We start from the raw sequence: 14,140 nt of genomic DNA on the forward strand, positions 1-14,140 counted from the left end.
CATTGTTTTCCGCCTGGTTCTAATTGAGAGGAAAGGAGAACGAAAATGAAATACCAGTTGTGGTTTAGTTAGACTTCGCCTTATATTTTTTTTTGGAAGGAATTAGTTGAATATGCACTTTTGTCAGAGCAAAGAATGTATTCTTCTATCCATTCCTTTCATGTGGCCATTCCAAAGTCCCCCGATATGACAATATGCTGATCTTAAACCAATTCCTGTCAACAACATGATATAAGTTTTCTTTGTATCATTTTGATTAAGAAATTCTTAAAGAGTGGACTCTAAATATTTTACAATTTCTAAGAAAATCACCAAGCTGTTAGTGAAGTAAATATCTGTTTAATTTACAACCATCAGTAGTATAACTGATATTAGTCTGGAGAAAGACAAAGCACAATGAATTATACATGTACATCTAATTTTTTGTGTAAAAAAAGTTTTTTGAAAAGAAACATCTGCATCTTCACAGGGTACCCTGGGATTTTAATAAGGGAAGAGCACAGTCCACTATAAATCATTATCAATTCTACATTGTAATTTAGCAGCAAACATGTTAACATGGGAACATTAAGGTAATAAAGGAGCTTTATTGTTTGGGAAAAAAAATCACAGTTCTTGACATTACAGCCTTTTTTTCTCTCCCCACCCACCCGCAATAAAAGGGCAAAAAATGTCAAGGAAATATTAATTTGTAAAATACCTACTCTTCTAGTGTTGACTGCTATATACCATTTCTGTTTTGTGGGGACATGTTGCAGAGGGGCGGGCCACTTCTTTCTGTACAATGACCATCTCACGCATCGACTTTACACACTCTCTGCAGGTGTCCTGAATGAGGCCAGTAGGTCAGTGACACCAGTGGTCAGATGTCAAGGTAAACAAACAGATCAACACATATTTATCCCAAGATAACACCCTATGTTAGTACTATTGCCAAAAAAACCCAAAAAATCCTGACTTTTAAGTTTGAAAAATATACAAAAATATCAGGACAATTATAAATTAATATATATTAAAGCATTGAGAAACAGTAAAAGAATGGCCTAAAATGTTAAGTACAATGTACTTTGATACAATAAATATTTCTCATGGAAACTGAATACTGTATAGGGCTGTTTAGAACTCATAGAAACAAAAATTCATATTATTACTAATTTATTTATCAATAATCTATTGGTTCTTTATCATCTCCTTTATCATTTATATTACAAAAAATTAATACTGGAAAACGGTAGATAAACACTTTTGTGTGCTTCTTCTGCTAACATGCTGACGTTTACAAAGAACATAAAACTTATTTTAGCACTCCCATCTCTCTCGGGAATAGAACCCTTGTCTTCAGGACACTATTTTGCACATCGTGTTTCTCAACCATTTGTCCTACGAACTCTAGAATGCCATTCCTCCGCCTTGCGTCCTCACATTCACACGCGCGTGCTTGGTCTGTCCTCATAAACCACAAAGAGGAGCACGAGGGCGCAGGGGTTTTATGCTCTGGGCGATTTCACGGCAGCACAGGGCAGCTCGGCTCTCCCTTTGCCTGTGCTTCTGTCTTCAGCATGTCGCAAAGATGAATTCGAGTTGCAACGATTCCCACTTTCGTTCTGATGCCTCCAGGGATCTCTCTCTTCATACTTCTCTAGCATCGGGGAAGCGTTAGTTCAAGCATTTTATTTTTTGTTCCCAAATGCAGGAAAAAAAAAAGTCTTTATTCTCATAATAAAAATAAGTCTGTTCTGTATTTTACAATATATTTCAAATATTTCCACTATGAAGCATTATTAATTAGTCCGACATGGTCAAGAAGTAGACGACATTTCCCAAAGACAAACGCTGCCAGGGACGCGTTTAGGAGGCGCACCTGGTACAGCCACACTTCACCACCTTTTCCACCTCGTCCACAAACGAAGACCCGTCAGTGCATTCGAAAGAGTATTTCCGTCGCTTGCTCCTTAGGGGTCCGCAGCACTGCCCTCCCGTACATCCACCCCTGCATTCCAGCCGGGACACCTTCTTGGTTGTCTGGCACGCGGCATAGCCCTGCTGCTTTTGGTAATAATCTCTTATTCGCTCCCCTCGACACGAGAGTTCTAGAAAAGAACAAGAAGCACAAGCATTTCCAGGGCAGCCACTGTGAGTCATGCCAAGTGACCGCGAACCCACCGCTCAATTCAGGAGGTCCTCCCTTTGTCTGCCAAGTGTAACTGCTGTCACCATCCTTCTATTCCCTATGATGGGCTGCGGGCACAGCCTGCTGGTCTTTGCAAAATACTTCTTTTGGGGGGGGGGGCCTTTATTGTCCGCAAAGCGAATACTATATACGCGGACTATAAATACCATGCTATTGGACTGACAAGAAAATTGGATTCCTAAATCTTTTCCTTTATTGCAAAAATACACATCTTCTGTTTTTACACTCTGAACAGCTGGTTTTGTTTACCACAGGGAGCAGTTTCCCGCGAGTGTGCAATTTAATTTATTAGACCTGGGGTTTCATATCATTCAATCTGTTACTTAATACAAGTAACATTCCACTGACTTCATAAATTACCCTAGTATGAACTAGTTCAAAAAGAGACATCTGCTAAAAGCTTCCACGGGCACGTTCCTCTTGTCTCGTCCCTCTGATGCACACGCTGAAGTGCGCGCCAGCTGGAGGCAAGGCACGTTCCGATCACGCAAAGGAGAAGAAGGCGGGCCAAGAAGTCAGCACGTTTCCCTCCCTCTCACCTGCGTGCTGTGCTGTGCTGAATCGGTTGGTTCTAAGGTCAAAGGTGACTCTGTCTTAAAACTGGAGCAGGATGGTGAGGGCCCTCCCCTCTGTGCCAGAGACGAATTAATAATATATGTGGATGGGGACAGCAGGTAACGGGAAGAAGCGAGGGAAGTAAGCGTGCTGCTACGCAAGGTAAAAAGGAGTATTTTTCATGGCACATCAGAGAAGACGTGTGGAGGCGGTGCAAAATCCGCTGTGGAGGCTGAGGACACTTTACATCTGGTGCCCTCACACCACTGGGAAATAAATCACCAGCAGCAACTCTAAGCCAGACACAGACCTGGTGCTCCTCAGATCACTCCTGTGAGTGTGTGTGTGTGTGTGTGTGTGTGTGTGTGTGCATGTGCGTGTGTCTCCCTTTCTCTCTTTTCAAAGATGAGGCGTCCTGTTGCTTGCTGGGTCCCAAGGATGGGTCCCAGGCAGGTGGCTTACCTCGATCACAGCTGTCCCCGGTGTATCCACTGCTGCATTCACAGTAGGGCTGCCCAAGTCCTGAGAGCCTGCATTTCCCATGCTTGCATTTGATCCCCTGGCAGGGGTTAAAGAGGTCCTCCTCTTCATCACAGAGGACTCCCCCGTGGCCCTCGAGACACTTACAGCTGTAGGAGAATGCATTGATGGGCAGGCAGGTGCCGTGCACACATCTACAGCGAGGAGGAACATGGGAACACAAACGCATCAGGCAGAGCGGATAAGAATGGAGAAAGGGTCATGGGAGGACTATGAAGGAGATGTGCTAATGCGCCGACTTCCTCCTCTTCTCCCTCTCCCCCTCCTTCCCTCCCTTCCTGGGTTTTGCTTCGAGGATTGGGGTATGTGTGTGTAACTGCCAAGCAGCCCAAACTTACTTATTTCCCAGACAGGGGTCATTGGTCCTCTGGTCACAGAGGGGCCCGGTCCATCCCTCCTCACACTCACAGGTGAAGCCCGACTGGCTGCTGGGCTGGCACGTGCCGTGGGCACACACCTTCTTGTGGCATGGCTCACAGCCTGGCAGGATGCCGGTTTGCATGGGCACCTTGCGGAAGTCCTGGAGCTCGCTGTTGATGTAAAGGTTCCGGATGCAGCCGTGGAAGCTGGTGCCGTTTTGCCCAGGGGCCTGGCGCAGGGCCGCGGCCACGTTGTTCTTCCCGGGCATGCCTGTGGAGGGACACAGGTCAGCGGTCGGCTCTTCGGGGGAGCCTCAGCCATTTGCCACCCAGACCCGTTTACGTCTTCCTGCAGGGTGGGAGTCAGTGACACTCCTTTAGGACAGCTAGAGACCATGGGCATCCAGTCCTGTGGTTCTCTCCCTGCCTGCACATTAGAATCATATGAGATCTTTAAAGAAATAGTGATGCTTAGAACCTCAGCGCAGACCTACTGGCTCACATTATCTGGGCAGGGGAGGGGAGGGAGAGGAGAAGGGTGTTTCCTTGTTTTGATTTGCCTTTTTGGAAGATGCTCCAGGCAATTCTAATGCGCAACTAGAATAAAGAACCAAATTCATTGGTGGTCAGTCTCTAATTTTTAACATTTGTTTCAAATCAAACCTGACCCAGAGGCATAAATACATAAAACCTCAAAGTGTAGCTACTGTAGGCTAAAGGCAGGATCAGGAATGGGGGGAGAGATCAGTGGTCCCCCTTCTCTCCACCGACGTCTTCAACGTGGACACACACCCTGGAAGCCGACAGCTCCGGGAGGCACGGTGAGAGTTGGGTGACATGCTCAGTGTTGCCCAGTTAAGGAGCGGGTTGCAGTTCCGCTGATGAGTGAACCCCGTTATCTCTAGATAGCGGTTTTGTCCGTCCAGTCTTAGGGGGTGAAAGCTGCAACCTTTCACCCCGGCCCTGCCAAATTCTAAGCTGGGAACCAATTCAGCTCAGCACTGGCAACATCCTGAGCCCAGTTGTGGATGTCAGCGTCTGAAAAACACTCCCATGCTTCCTGTCATGACAGCACCTCATTGACATCATTTTTATTTTCTTGCTAATGCAGAGTGAAGCCTTCATATGCCAAGAAACCAGACATACAAAAGAAATTCCTCTGAAAACAGAATTTGCAATCTTTGCATATATAAGTTCCAGTAGTGACAGTCATCTGGTAACCTTCATTTGGCAAAACTGAGGAATCTTTCCATGGCCTAAGCCAGACCCTGAAATAGTTCCTGGATGGGATCCTACATGAGACAAGCGTCCAGACTGCGGTGGGGTAAGGGGAGGGAGCCAGAGGCCTTCATGGCGGCTGACGTCCCCCGCAGCACTCACACCCTCACTGTGCTTGGCTGTGTGCTCCAAGCTACTGGCTGGAGGGCACAGGCTGGGGAAGACTCCATTCTTACTCACCAGAGAGTTTGCTGCTTAGAAAGACCAGGACCCTCACACTCCCTGGGGCCTGACTCATGACAGCACCACGTCTGTATTCAGAGGAGCCGCCTTGGAGTTCTAGCAGGTACCAAAAGCAGACAGGCGGGTGTACAGAGTCACTAGGCCAGAAGTCAAAGTCTTTATTGTTGGTCTGTGTGCCCATGAGCCTATCATTTTCTTTTTATTTTTTTAAATGTTTACTTATCTTTGAGAGGAAGGGAGGGAGAGACAGAGCATGAGCGGGGGAAGGTCAGAAAGAGAGACGAGACACAGAATCTGAAGCAGGCTCCAGGCTCCAAGCTGTCAGCCCAGAGCCCGATGCGGAGCTGGAACTCACGAACCATGAGATCATAACCTGAGCCGAAGTAGGACACTTAACTGACTGAGTCACCCAGACACCCCATGAGCCTATCATTTTCAACCTCTCTCGGGTTTGGTCTTCTCATGTAGAACATGAATGGAGGGACCAGAGCAGTTGTTTCCAAGTCTTTCATACATAAGAACCACCACAGGTCCATGTTCGGGAGGTGGCTCCGGGCCGCGTTCTCTCCCCACCTTGAAATTCTGACTGGTAGGAAGGCTTGGGGTGCAGGGATCTAAATGTTAACATGCAGGGTGACTTTGATGTAGGTGCTCTGTGATCACACTTTGACAAGTACTGAATTAGCTATGTTGGCTTTGAAGTTCCATAACTTCAGACTTTTAGTCTATGTCCATTTGGCCCTGGAAACTGAGTTGCTGTTTAGAGCAGGTCAAAAGAATGAAAGGTACCATTTCCAGGAAAGCACAAGTTAAAAAAAATTCCTTGGTCTGGGAGAAGGTCTTCCAATTTAATCGTATCTATAGACCACGCATGTATGGTCTTCTTTTTCACACATTTGAAAAGAACTTCCAAACTATTTTTAATAGCTTATTTTGATACAGGTCCAATACACCTACGTGTACATGTTAAGACTAAATACCAGTGAAGTTCCATGGCAGGAAGAAACAATTAGTAAATGTATTCCTTTCATTCCCAAAGCTAACACTTGTATATAAGATCTAGCTATGATTATAATAATTTTTAAATGAAAATGATATATCACACATATATTTACTTTGAACAGGACATCACAGAATTAAAGCTATTCTGACTCAACCTTTTCACATGCTTGGCACATTTCTGACCAGTGAACCAGGTCTGAATTTACCAACAGAAGAAGACCCATGTTGCGGCTCAGTCAGTTAAGCGTCCGACTCTCGGTATTGGCTCAGGTCATGATCTCAACGGTTTGTGAGTTTGAGTCCTACATAGGGCTCTGCACTGTCAGCGCAGAGCCTGCTTGGAATTCTCTCTCTCCCTCTCTCTCTGCCCTGCCCCTGCTCATGTGCTCTCTCAAAATAAACAAATAAACTTAAAAAAAAACAAAACAAAACAGAAGTAGACCCATGTTGATTTTCTGCTTTTAGCCTTTCCTCTATGCCATGGACTATAGCTGTAATTCAATCAATCTACCAAACAACAGATAACTTGGTAGACCATTTTTAACTTTAACAAGCTGTACATGTTTCAACATGACAATAAAGAAATCAAGGGTCAAGACTGGGGTCCTCTGTCCAATGGCGGCAAGAGGATGAGATGTGTGATTCATGGAGGAGTCTCTAAGTGCAGTTCTTAACTTATAACAATTCTATTAGATAACGCACATTCTGTTTAGACTATTATATAGAAAATCAGAAAGATTTGTTGTTTTGTGTTATGTAAAGCCTATGTCATGGGTAGCTGATAAGGCCTGGGAGGGAGAGCTGCCTCCCTGTTTTACTAAAGAACACTTCTGCAGGTGGGCCTAAGGCATGGGGTGCCGCGCCTCCAGGCTGGCCTTGGGGAGTGCACCTTTTCAAACTTGGGGAAAAAGATGAGCTGAGGTATGTCACTCTCTTTTGCTAACTCGGGTTCTCCTGCCTTGGCCACACAGAACCCAGGGATGTGGTCTTATGATTATGTTGTATTTTTTTAAATTTGAATTACCCTTGAGACTGGGCTCTGATTTGGAAGGAAATGGACCCAGGTGTTCTCTAGCAGTGAGGCTAGATTGGAGGTGGTTTCCTTAAGGCCTGGATGGACAGAGGTACAATATGGATCCTTCCTGACCCTCCATCTTTAGAAAGATTGGCACTTTTCAGTTTGGAATGAATGTAGAACTTTTTCCCCCCTTTTTGAAAAATGTTCTGACCTAAGCACTCCCATTTTGTACTCCCCCCCCACACACTGCATTGTAAAGGGGTTTTAAAAGATTCAGTGAAATGGTTTCTGATGAAAGCACAATAAATCAAGTGTAGGACAAGTCCAGAAATAAACAAAAAGCCACAAAACTCGGATGGCTTCCCTTTTTGCTTGATGTTAAAAAGCGAGTGGCAGTGCAAATAGATGGCTTTGGGGTCAGACAGACCAGACCTGGACCCAAATGAGGTCTCTACTACTTCATAGCTTTGTGAACTGGGACGAGTTTTGTAAAGTCCTTGAGGCTGTCCCTTAGGAACTATGAAACAAAATCATACCTACTTCCTAAAGTCTCCGAGGATCGTGCTGGACACATAGCATGTGCTCAGTAAGTATAATTTCTTTTCCCTCAAACCACAGGTACATCTGTGACCTGCTTTACCAATCCCAACATAATGGCTGTTAACTGTAGTGCAGGCTTTTATTTTTAAATGAATCTCCTAGTTGTGATTATCATGAAGCAATTACATCATTCAACTTGCTGAGCAGATTCACTATGCAATCCTTGTATTACAACCTGCTATGGTTACTTGAAGACTTGTCTGTTTTCCCTACTCCCCTGGGCAAGAAGGGATACTTCTTCAACTTTGTAACGTTTATGCATGTATTAACTTATTCTCAGCATATGGTAGATACTCAATAACCAATGGTTCCTAACAATTCAAAAAGTCTTTCAATGTGTTAAGATCTTCTGCTGAAAATTACAAAAAAAACAGGTGCTCTGAACTTTCAGGACAATTCCAAAAATATTTTCAAGAACGTCTTGGAAGGGTTAACATAATTATGTAGAATCCCAAGGTTACTATTTGGCAGGAAATAATGCAAACTTTGTGAAAATGCCCGTCCTGCTGAGGAAATCATTTACATTGACCTGCTCAAGAGCTTTAGCTTACTTACCTTTAAAATGAGTTAATTTTATCAGTCAATTCACCTCAATCCAATGTGATTTAATTCAATGTAACTCAATTCAATATCACATGCTTTCTTGCTCCTTTGCCTGAAAATTGAAATTCTGTACCACCAGCTTACAGTTGCCCCCCACTCTACCACCTGCTCCCCCCCACCCCCCGCTGCCCACACACACACACAGAGGAAGGTTCTCTTCTTTGTGGGTCCTCTCCTCTGGACTCCTTCAGAACTTTGCCCACACCTCTGTTCCTCATCTCTTCCTCGTCTGCCTTCTTGTTGGTTTCAAAAAAAAGAAAAAGTCCAGAAACTGCACTCTATTGTTCCAATCCCTAATCTACCCTTCCAACTCTATTTCTTGTTTGTTCACCTTAAGGTCTTAGCTCAGCAGAAGTACTTCCTGTTACGCCATACAAGTTGCACATTTAATTCATTGTTCATTCATTCATCATTCAATTTGGTTAATAATTATCCTATTATCTATATTAGTTGGCAACTGGTAGCACAGATAATATGAAATGATAACATCTGACAGAACTTTTTTTCTTTTTCTTTATAGCTTGGTCTTGACCCCAACAAAAGCAGCATCCCAGGCCCATGCATTATTGCTCTCACGTGTGTGCTCTCTCACTCTCTCTCTCTCTCCCTAAGACCTTGCTGTGTGGTCTCAGGTGTGCTGTGTAATTTTCAGCTCTTGTTAAATAATAAACCTCGAATTTTTCTCCAAAATTTTCTGATAGTTTTTGCTAAAGGGCACTTTGCAATCATAATACGAACCACAAGAACCTGTCCAACCACAGCAGTGGTTACTGACAGACTGAGACAGGCACAAAACAGGTCTCTTAACACATATCCAGGGCTCTTTCTTTTCTATCCATGCTGTCCATCTTTCAATGGCTGATCACTATTGGTCAATGGCCACAATACCAGGAATCAACAACTTCAGAATTAGTCTGTGGTGAGAATCACAGGACTTGGGGACCCACTGGATTTGCGACAGAGCTTACCTCCTACATAGAGCGGAGAGTCAAAATTCAGAGTCGACTGCTTTGACAAGTTGGTGATGATTTTGGGGCTCCCTCCATCCACAGAAAGGGAGAGACTCTGATCCAGGGCAAGTAGTTCCACAATGTGGAAGTTTCCATCATTGATCGTCTCCACGCTACAAAGAAAAAGCAACACAACTAATGCTTCAATTTTCCTTTTATTAACAAAAAGAAGTTAAAATACAAATTTCAGTAAGCACTTCTTAGGAAAAAGATACTCCTATCTAACATTAATAAAGACAAACACTAGTAGTTGATTTCAAGATAGAAGATGAAGTACAATCAATTTCTACTTTTTAGGAATGGATACAAAGTAAGTTTGTTTTCCCATTGGGAGGGGTGGGAATGGATACACTGACTCACTCTCTAGTCATATTCTTCCACTATGTAGAAATTATAAAGGATAATTTATTCTTTTGCTTTTAGATGCCACTGAAGTTTTGTTTTTCTAGATACTGTTACTCCAAATTGTATTTAAGACAAAGAACCCACATTGGTGCCAAATATCCTCTACAGATTATCACTGGCTTTGATCTTTTAAATGCTGCACAGTAAGACTTACCCGAACACACACACAGATACAGGAAGAATCAACTTGGTGGGATCATTGTGCTTGGTAAAATGTATTAACTGATAATACACTCTTCCCTTCCTTGCATTTTCAGAGGGATGGCCATCAAATGAGATTACTGTGAAGAAGTCTATGCTCAGTGGAGAGTAACAGATTCAATGGAATGCTTAACACAGTCATAGCCAGTAGTGTTGACAATGCTTCTTCAGTTTTCTATTACTTTTAAGGGACAGGTCTAATAGTCATTCCAGAATTTGAGAGGGCATATGGAAATTCACAAAATGGCTAAAAACAAAAAGATTAAGAAACAAAGATAAATGAAAAATGGGGAGTTAAAATAAGATGAACTGGGGTACAATTACTAGGCAGGTGCTATATGGCTGTGAAGTGTGCTTGTAAATCTAACACATGGGTTAACAGCAAAGAGGAGCATGGGGCCAATGAAGAAAACAAGAATTGATACATGGTGCAGTGTCATGAATATATTAACTTCCCACCATGGGGGCAAAATATGGCATAATGGAAGTTGGGGCCAAAAGTAAGTAGTGAATATTAAAGACCCAATATGCTGGGATATCAACTAGGAAGATGGGAAAAAAAAAAGGCTCAAACATGGAAATATGGGAGCATGTGATAGAAAAACTGTGCATACTTAATATTCCCTATACAAGCTGATTGCTTAAATTTCTGGGTACTGATATTTAAGTTTGCAAATAGGCCACGCCTGGAAAATAACAGAAAAAAATGTGTTGACATTTCTGTATGGTTCTCACCACAGGTGTCTAATCATATCCCTTTGTTTGCCAACACAGAATAAAAAGTTTTTGTGGTCTGACCACACTCTAAATCATTCTGCAGAACTGTGAAAATATTTGAAGTTTTCTGGTTTTAAATGGTTGCAAGAGTTCACACGTACAAAGATCTTTGATAATTTGTCTCAGATACCATCTGAATGATAAATATTAAATCTGCCAATCAATGTTTTTATCTTCTGCAGATTTAATTATCCCAACACTCAATACCATTAAAATCAACAGAGGAAACAATATACAGGAAAATCATTCACTAAAAAAGTTGGATACCAACTGCTACTGGTCTTAAATAGGATTGTCTTCTAAAGGAATATACCAGATGGTATTATTAGCTAATGGGTAAGCATACAGATTGTAGAGTCAGATGAACCTGGATTTGAATCCTGGTCTTGTATTTATGAAATGTTTGACCTTAGATAAGTTACTTAATTGCTTATACACTTCAGTCTTCTCTTCAGTAAATGTTAATATATATTTCACCCTCTGGTGATTAATTTGAGGTCGTATGAAATACATTATTTTTTTACAAGTGCAGAGTGAGACATCCAGCATATAGAAAGTGCAAAGTTAAAAGTTAGGTATCAGCATCACCATCACTGCCACCGCCATCATCGTACAAATAATCCAGTATTATTTCAGTATCTTCTTCAGGAAGAAATTAGCTTTATTTTTGATGTTAACTGTAAAATAATGCTAAAGACTAGCAGAAATATAACAGCTTCTTTGGGGGCATATCTCGTTCAAGTTACTAAAAGTTTTACATAAACTATTAAAATGAAGATGTACATAGAGAGAGTGGGGACCAATTAATTGCTTTTTCCGTTGTGATCATATACAATATGTAAGTGGTTTTCTATGACTGCTCTATGAGCACTGACCTTGATTAAGTCATAAATGTTAACATGGGACTTGCTTTTTTCTTTACATTTGCAAAGAAAAGTCCCATTTGTACTAGAAAATGGGTTCCTGGTCACACATCAGTCTTAGACAATCAACGCTGGCATGCCATCGTTAAAGATAGTGTTTGATGCAGTATAACTGAGTAAGCTACTTCAAAGCAGGAGCCATGTGTTATTTATTTCTGTATTCCTTAATGTATCCAGGAAAGTTTCTGATAAAGAGTAGATGCTCAATAGATGCATGTTAAGTAAATGAAATGTGAGGGAGTTTTATTAACAATAACATACAGTTTTTTTAGCACTACTAACTGGATTATGGGTAAAGAGGTTTCAAGCAGACCCAGGGAAGGACATCCGAAAGATGAATTTTACTTAAAAATTTGGATTTTTCGGTAGTCATATTCTGCAGGAAATACTGGGAGATAAATCTGGTTCAGTCTGTCCTCCTTAAGATGTGTGACATTGGATTAGTGTGACTTCAAGTCATTCTTCTGTTTTATTTTCCTCATCAGGGAAATGCAAATAATAAGACCAAAGAATTACTTAGCCCAGACTATCGGCCGGGTGCTGTTCTAAGAACTTCACATGTAATAACTCTTTTAAGAATCAAAACAACCCTAACAACCGGGCACTTAGGGTACTCAAGGGGGCAAAGCCCGCTGCTAAAACAGATTTGAAGCTGGGGTTCCTTCTAGAGTACACATTTTTTAATTATTACGTGCCACATTTACAATAAAAAACCTGAAAAGTAACTAGTACTATACAAATGGCATGTGTTCTCATCACTACCAAGCTTCTAATAGGTGGTTTTTCTCACAAATATCCCAAGAATAATGTTCTATGAAAAAAAAAAAACACAACACTTATATGATGGTTACACAATTTGGTACATTTACCAGAAATCATCGAATTGTAAAAAAAAAAAAGAAAAGAAAAAGTAATAATCTTATTTAAAAAAAACGTTTGTTTATTTTTGAGAAAGGGAGAGAGAGTGAGAGCAGGTAAGGGACAGAGGGAGAGGGAGACAGATGATCTGAAGCAGGGTCTGTGCTGACAGAACACGGGACTCGAACTCACGAACATGAGATCAGGACCTGAACCAAAGATGGACTTGTAACTGACTGAGGCGCCCAGTCGCCCTCAAAGTCATAATCATATAATTCGAGTCTGAAGGTTATGAGAAGACATATAAAGTACATAGATTTCAAACATGGAATGGGATTCTATTTTCCCAATCATATGTGAAATTTAGACTGGTTAGATTTTTTTCCTCCCAAAAGTTATCACTAAACTTAATTCCATTTATATTTCCCTGGAATTAAATGAGGCCTCACCATGGTCTTTTGACAGATAAGTAGTGTGACATTAACATTTTTAGATTCTTTGCTCATTAAGATGATACTGTGTGTATGAGCCTGAAGAGTGTACTTGAGAGCTAAGAATATTCTAAATTGGTGTTTCATGCTGCCCTTTGAAGCAGGAGATTAACCAGGGGATGTCCAGAAATCCTTTGCCTCTATACCATTTAAAATAAAAGCAGTGACTAACACATCAGTTGTTACAAGATACTACTGAGCCATCATCGATTTTACAGTCTATCCCGGTCATTCTTACCTATCCACTCACAATGCACAACATCCTTTTGGGTTCTGAGAAGTATTGATATGTTCTTTCACTACTCCCGAGGGAACTGTGTAGTTGATGACTCATGAGAGTCACAAGTGAATCACTTAACATTGAGACTTTCCACTGGGAACACACATCGAATTTATTACCATTAGTATGCATTTAGTTTTACTACACTTGCCTATTAGCTGAGATTTTGTTTTCTTGATTTTCTCAGTGGATGTATGAAAACAAAGCAGTTACTCAACTATGTCTTGTGGTTTTGTTACAGAAAAAGAGTTTAAAAACTCAGAGCCTAAAAGAAGAGAGGCTCTAACTTGCCTATGATTTTTTCTTTTCTTTTTTCTTTCCTTCCTTCCTTCCTTCCTTCCTTCCTTCCTTCCTTCCTTCCTTCCTTCCTTCTTTCCTTCCTTCCCTTTTTTTTAAATGTAGGATGCATCAACATGACATTTTTATATTTCTATCTTGACCTTAAATCTTAAGGTATTTCAGTAGTTTAATAAAGGCAAACAGTTTACTTGGCTTATATGAGCTCTAGTTTTTCTCCTTAAAAATTTAAAGAATCTGTTGGCATATTCTATGCAATGAAATAGGAATCAGAAGCCAGACCAATTCAACTGGTCATCTCATTTTGATTATCTCTGGGATGAAGATACTTCATCTGTGGAGATGGTGATAAAATATTTCCCTGTTTACCTCTTCAAATCAAAAGGAATAGGAGATCAAAGGGGATTAAAGGTACTATTATTATTTTTTAAATGTTTATTTATCTTTGAGAGAGACAGAGAGTAAGAGCAGGGGAGGGACAGAGAGAGAGGGGGACAGAGTTCCTGAAGAGGGCTCTGCTGCTGAGAGCAGAGAGCTCGATATGGGCTTGAACTCATGAATGGCAAGAC

At 41.5% G+C, this 14,140-nt stretch overlaps 1 protein-coding gene across 9 annotated transcripts in view; it reads right to left on the bottom strand.

Moving 5' to 3' along the window:
• Window positions 1-319: 319 nt before the first annotated feature.
• The window catches only part of SLIT2 (slit guidance ligand 2), a 375,202-nt gene continuing 361,381 nt past the window's right edge, over window positions 320-14,140 (bottom strand). For all 9 annotated transcript variants that reach the window (XM_053901653.1, XM_019453603.2, XM_053901651.1 and 6 more), the window contains 4 exons: window positions 9,298-9,452; window positions 3,625-3,916; window positions 3,209-3,420; window positions 320-2,090 (listed from right to left, as the gene is read on the bottom strand). In XM_053901653.1, the coding sequence (XP_053757628.1) occupies window positions 1,849-2,090; window positions 3,209-3,420; window positions 3,625-3,916; window positions 9,298-9,452 (901 nt within the window). In that variant the 3' untranslated portion in view covers window positions 320-1,848. The remainder of the gene's footprint in view (window positions 2,091-3,208; window positions 3,421-3,624; window positions 3,917-9,297; window positions 9,453-14,140) is intronic.

This window comes from Panthera pardus, unplaced genomic scaffold (genome assembly GCF_024362965.1).
Source record: "Panthera pardus isolate Hobbes unplaced genomic scaffold, ASM2436296v1 HiC_scaffold_13, whole genome shotgun sequence".
In the NCBI taxonomy this organism is placed as follows: domain Eukaryota; kingdom Metazoa; phylum Chordata; class Mammalia; order Carnivora; family Felidae; genus Panthera; species Panthera pardus.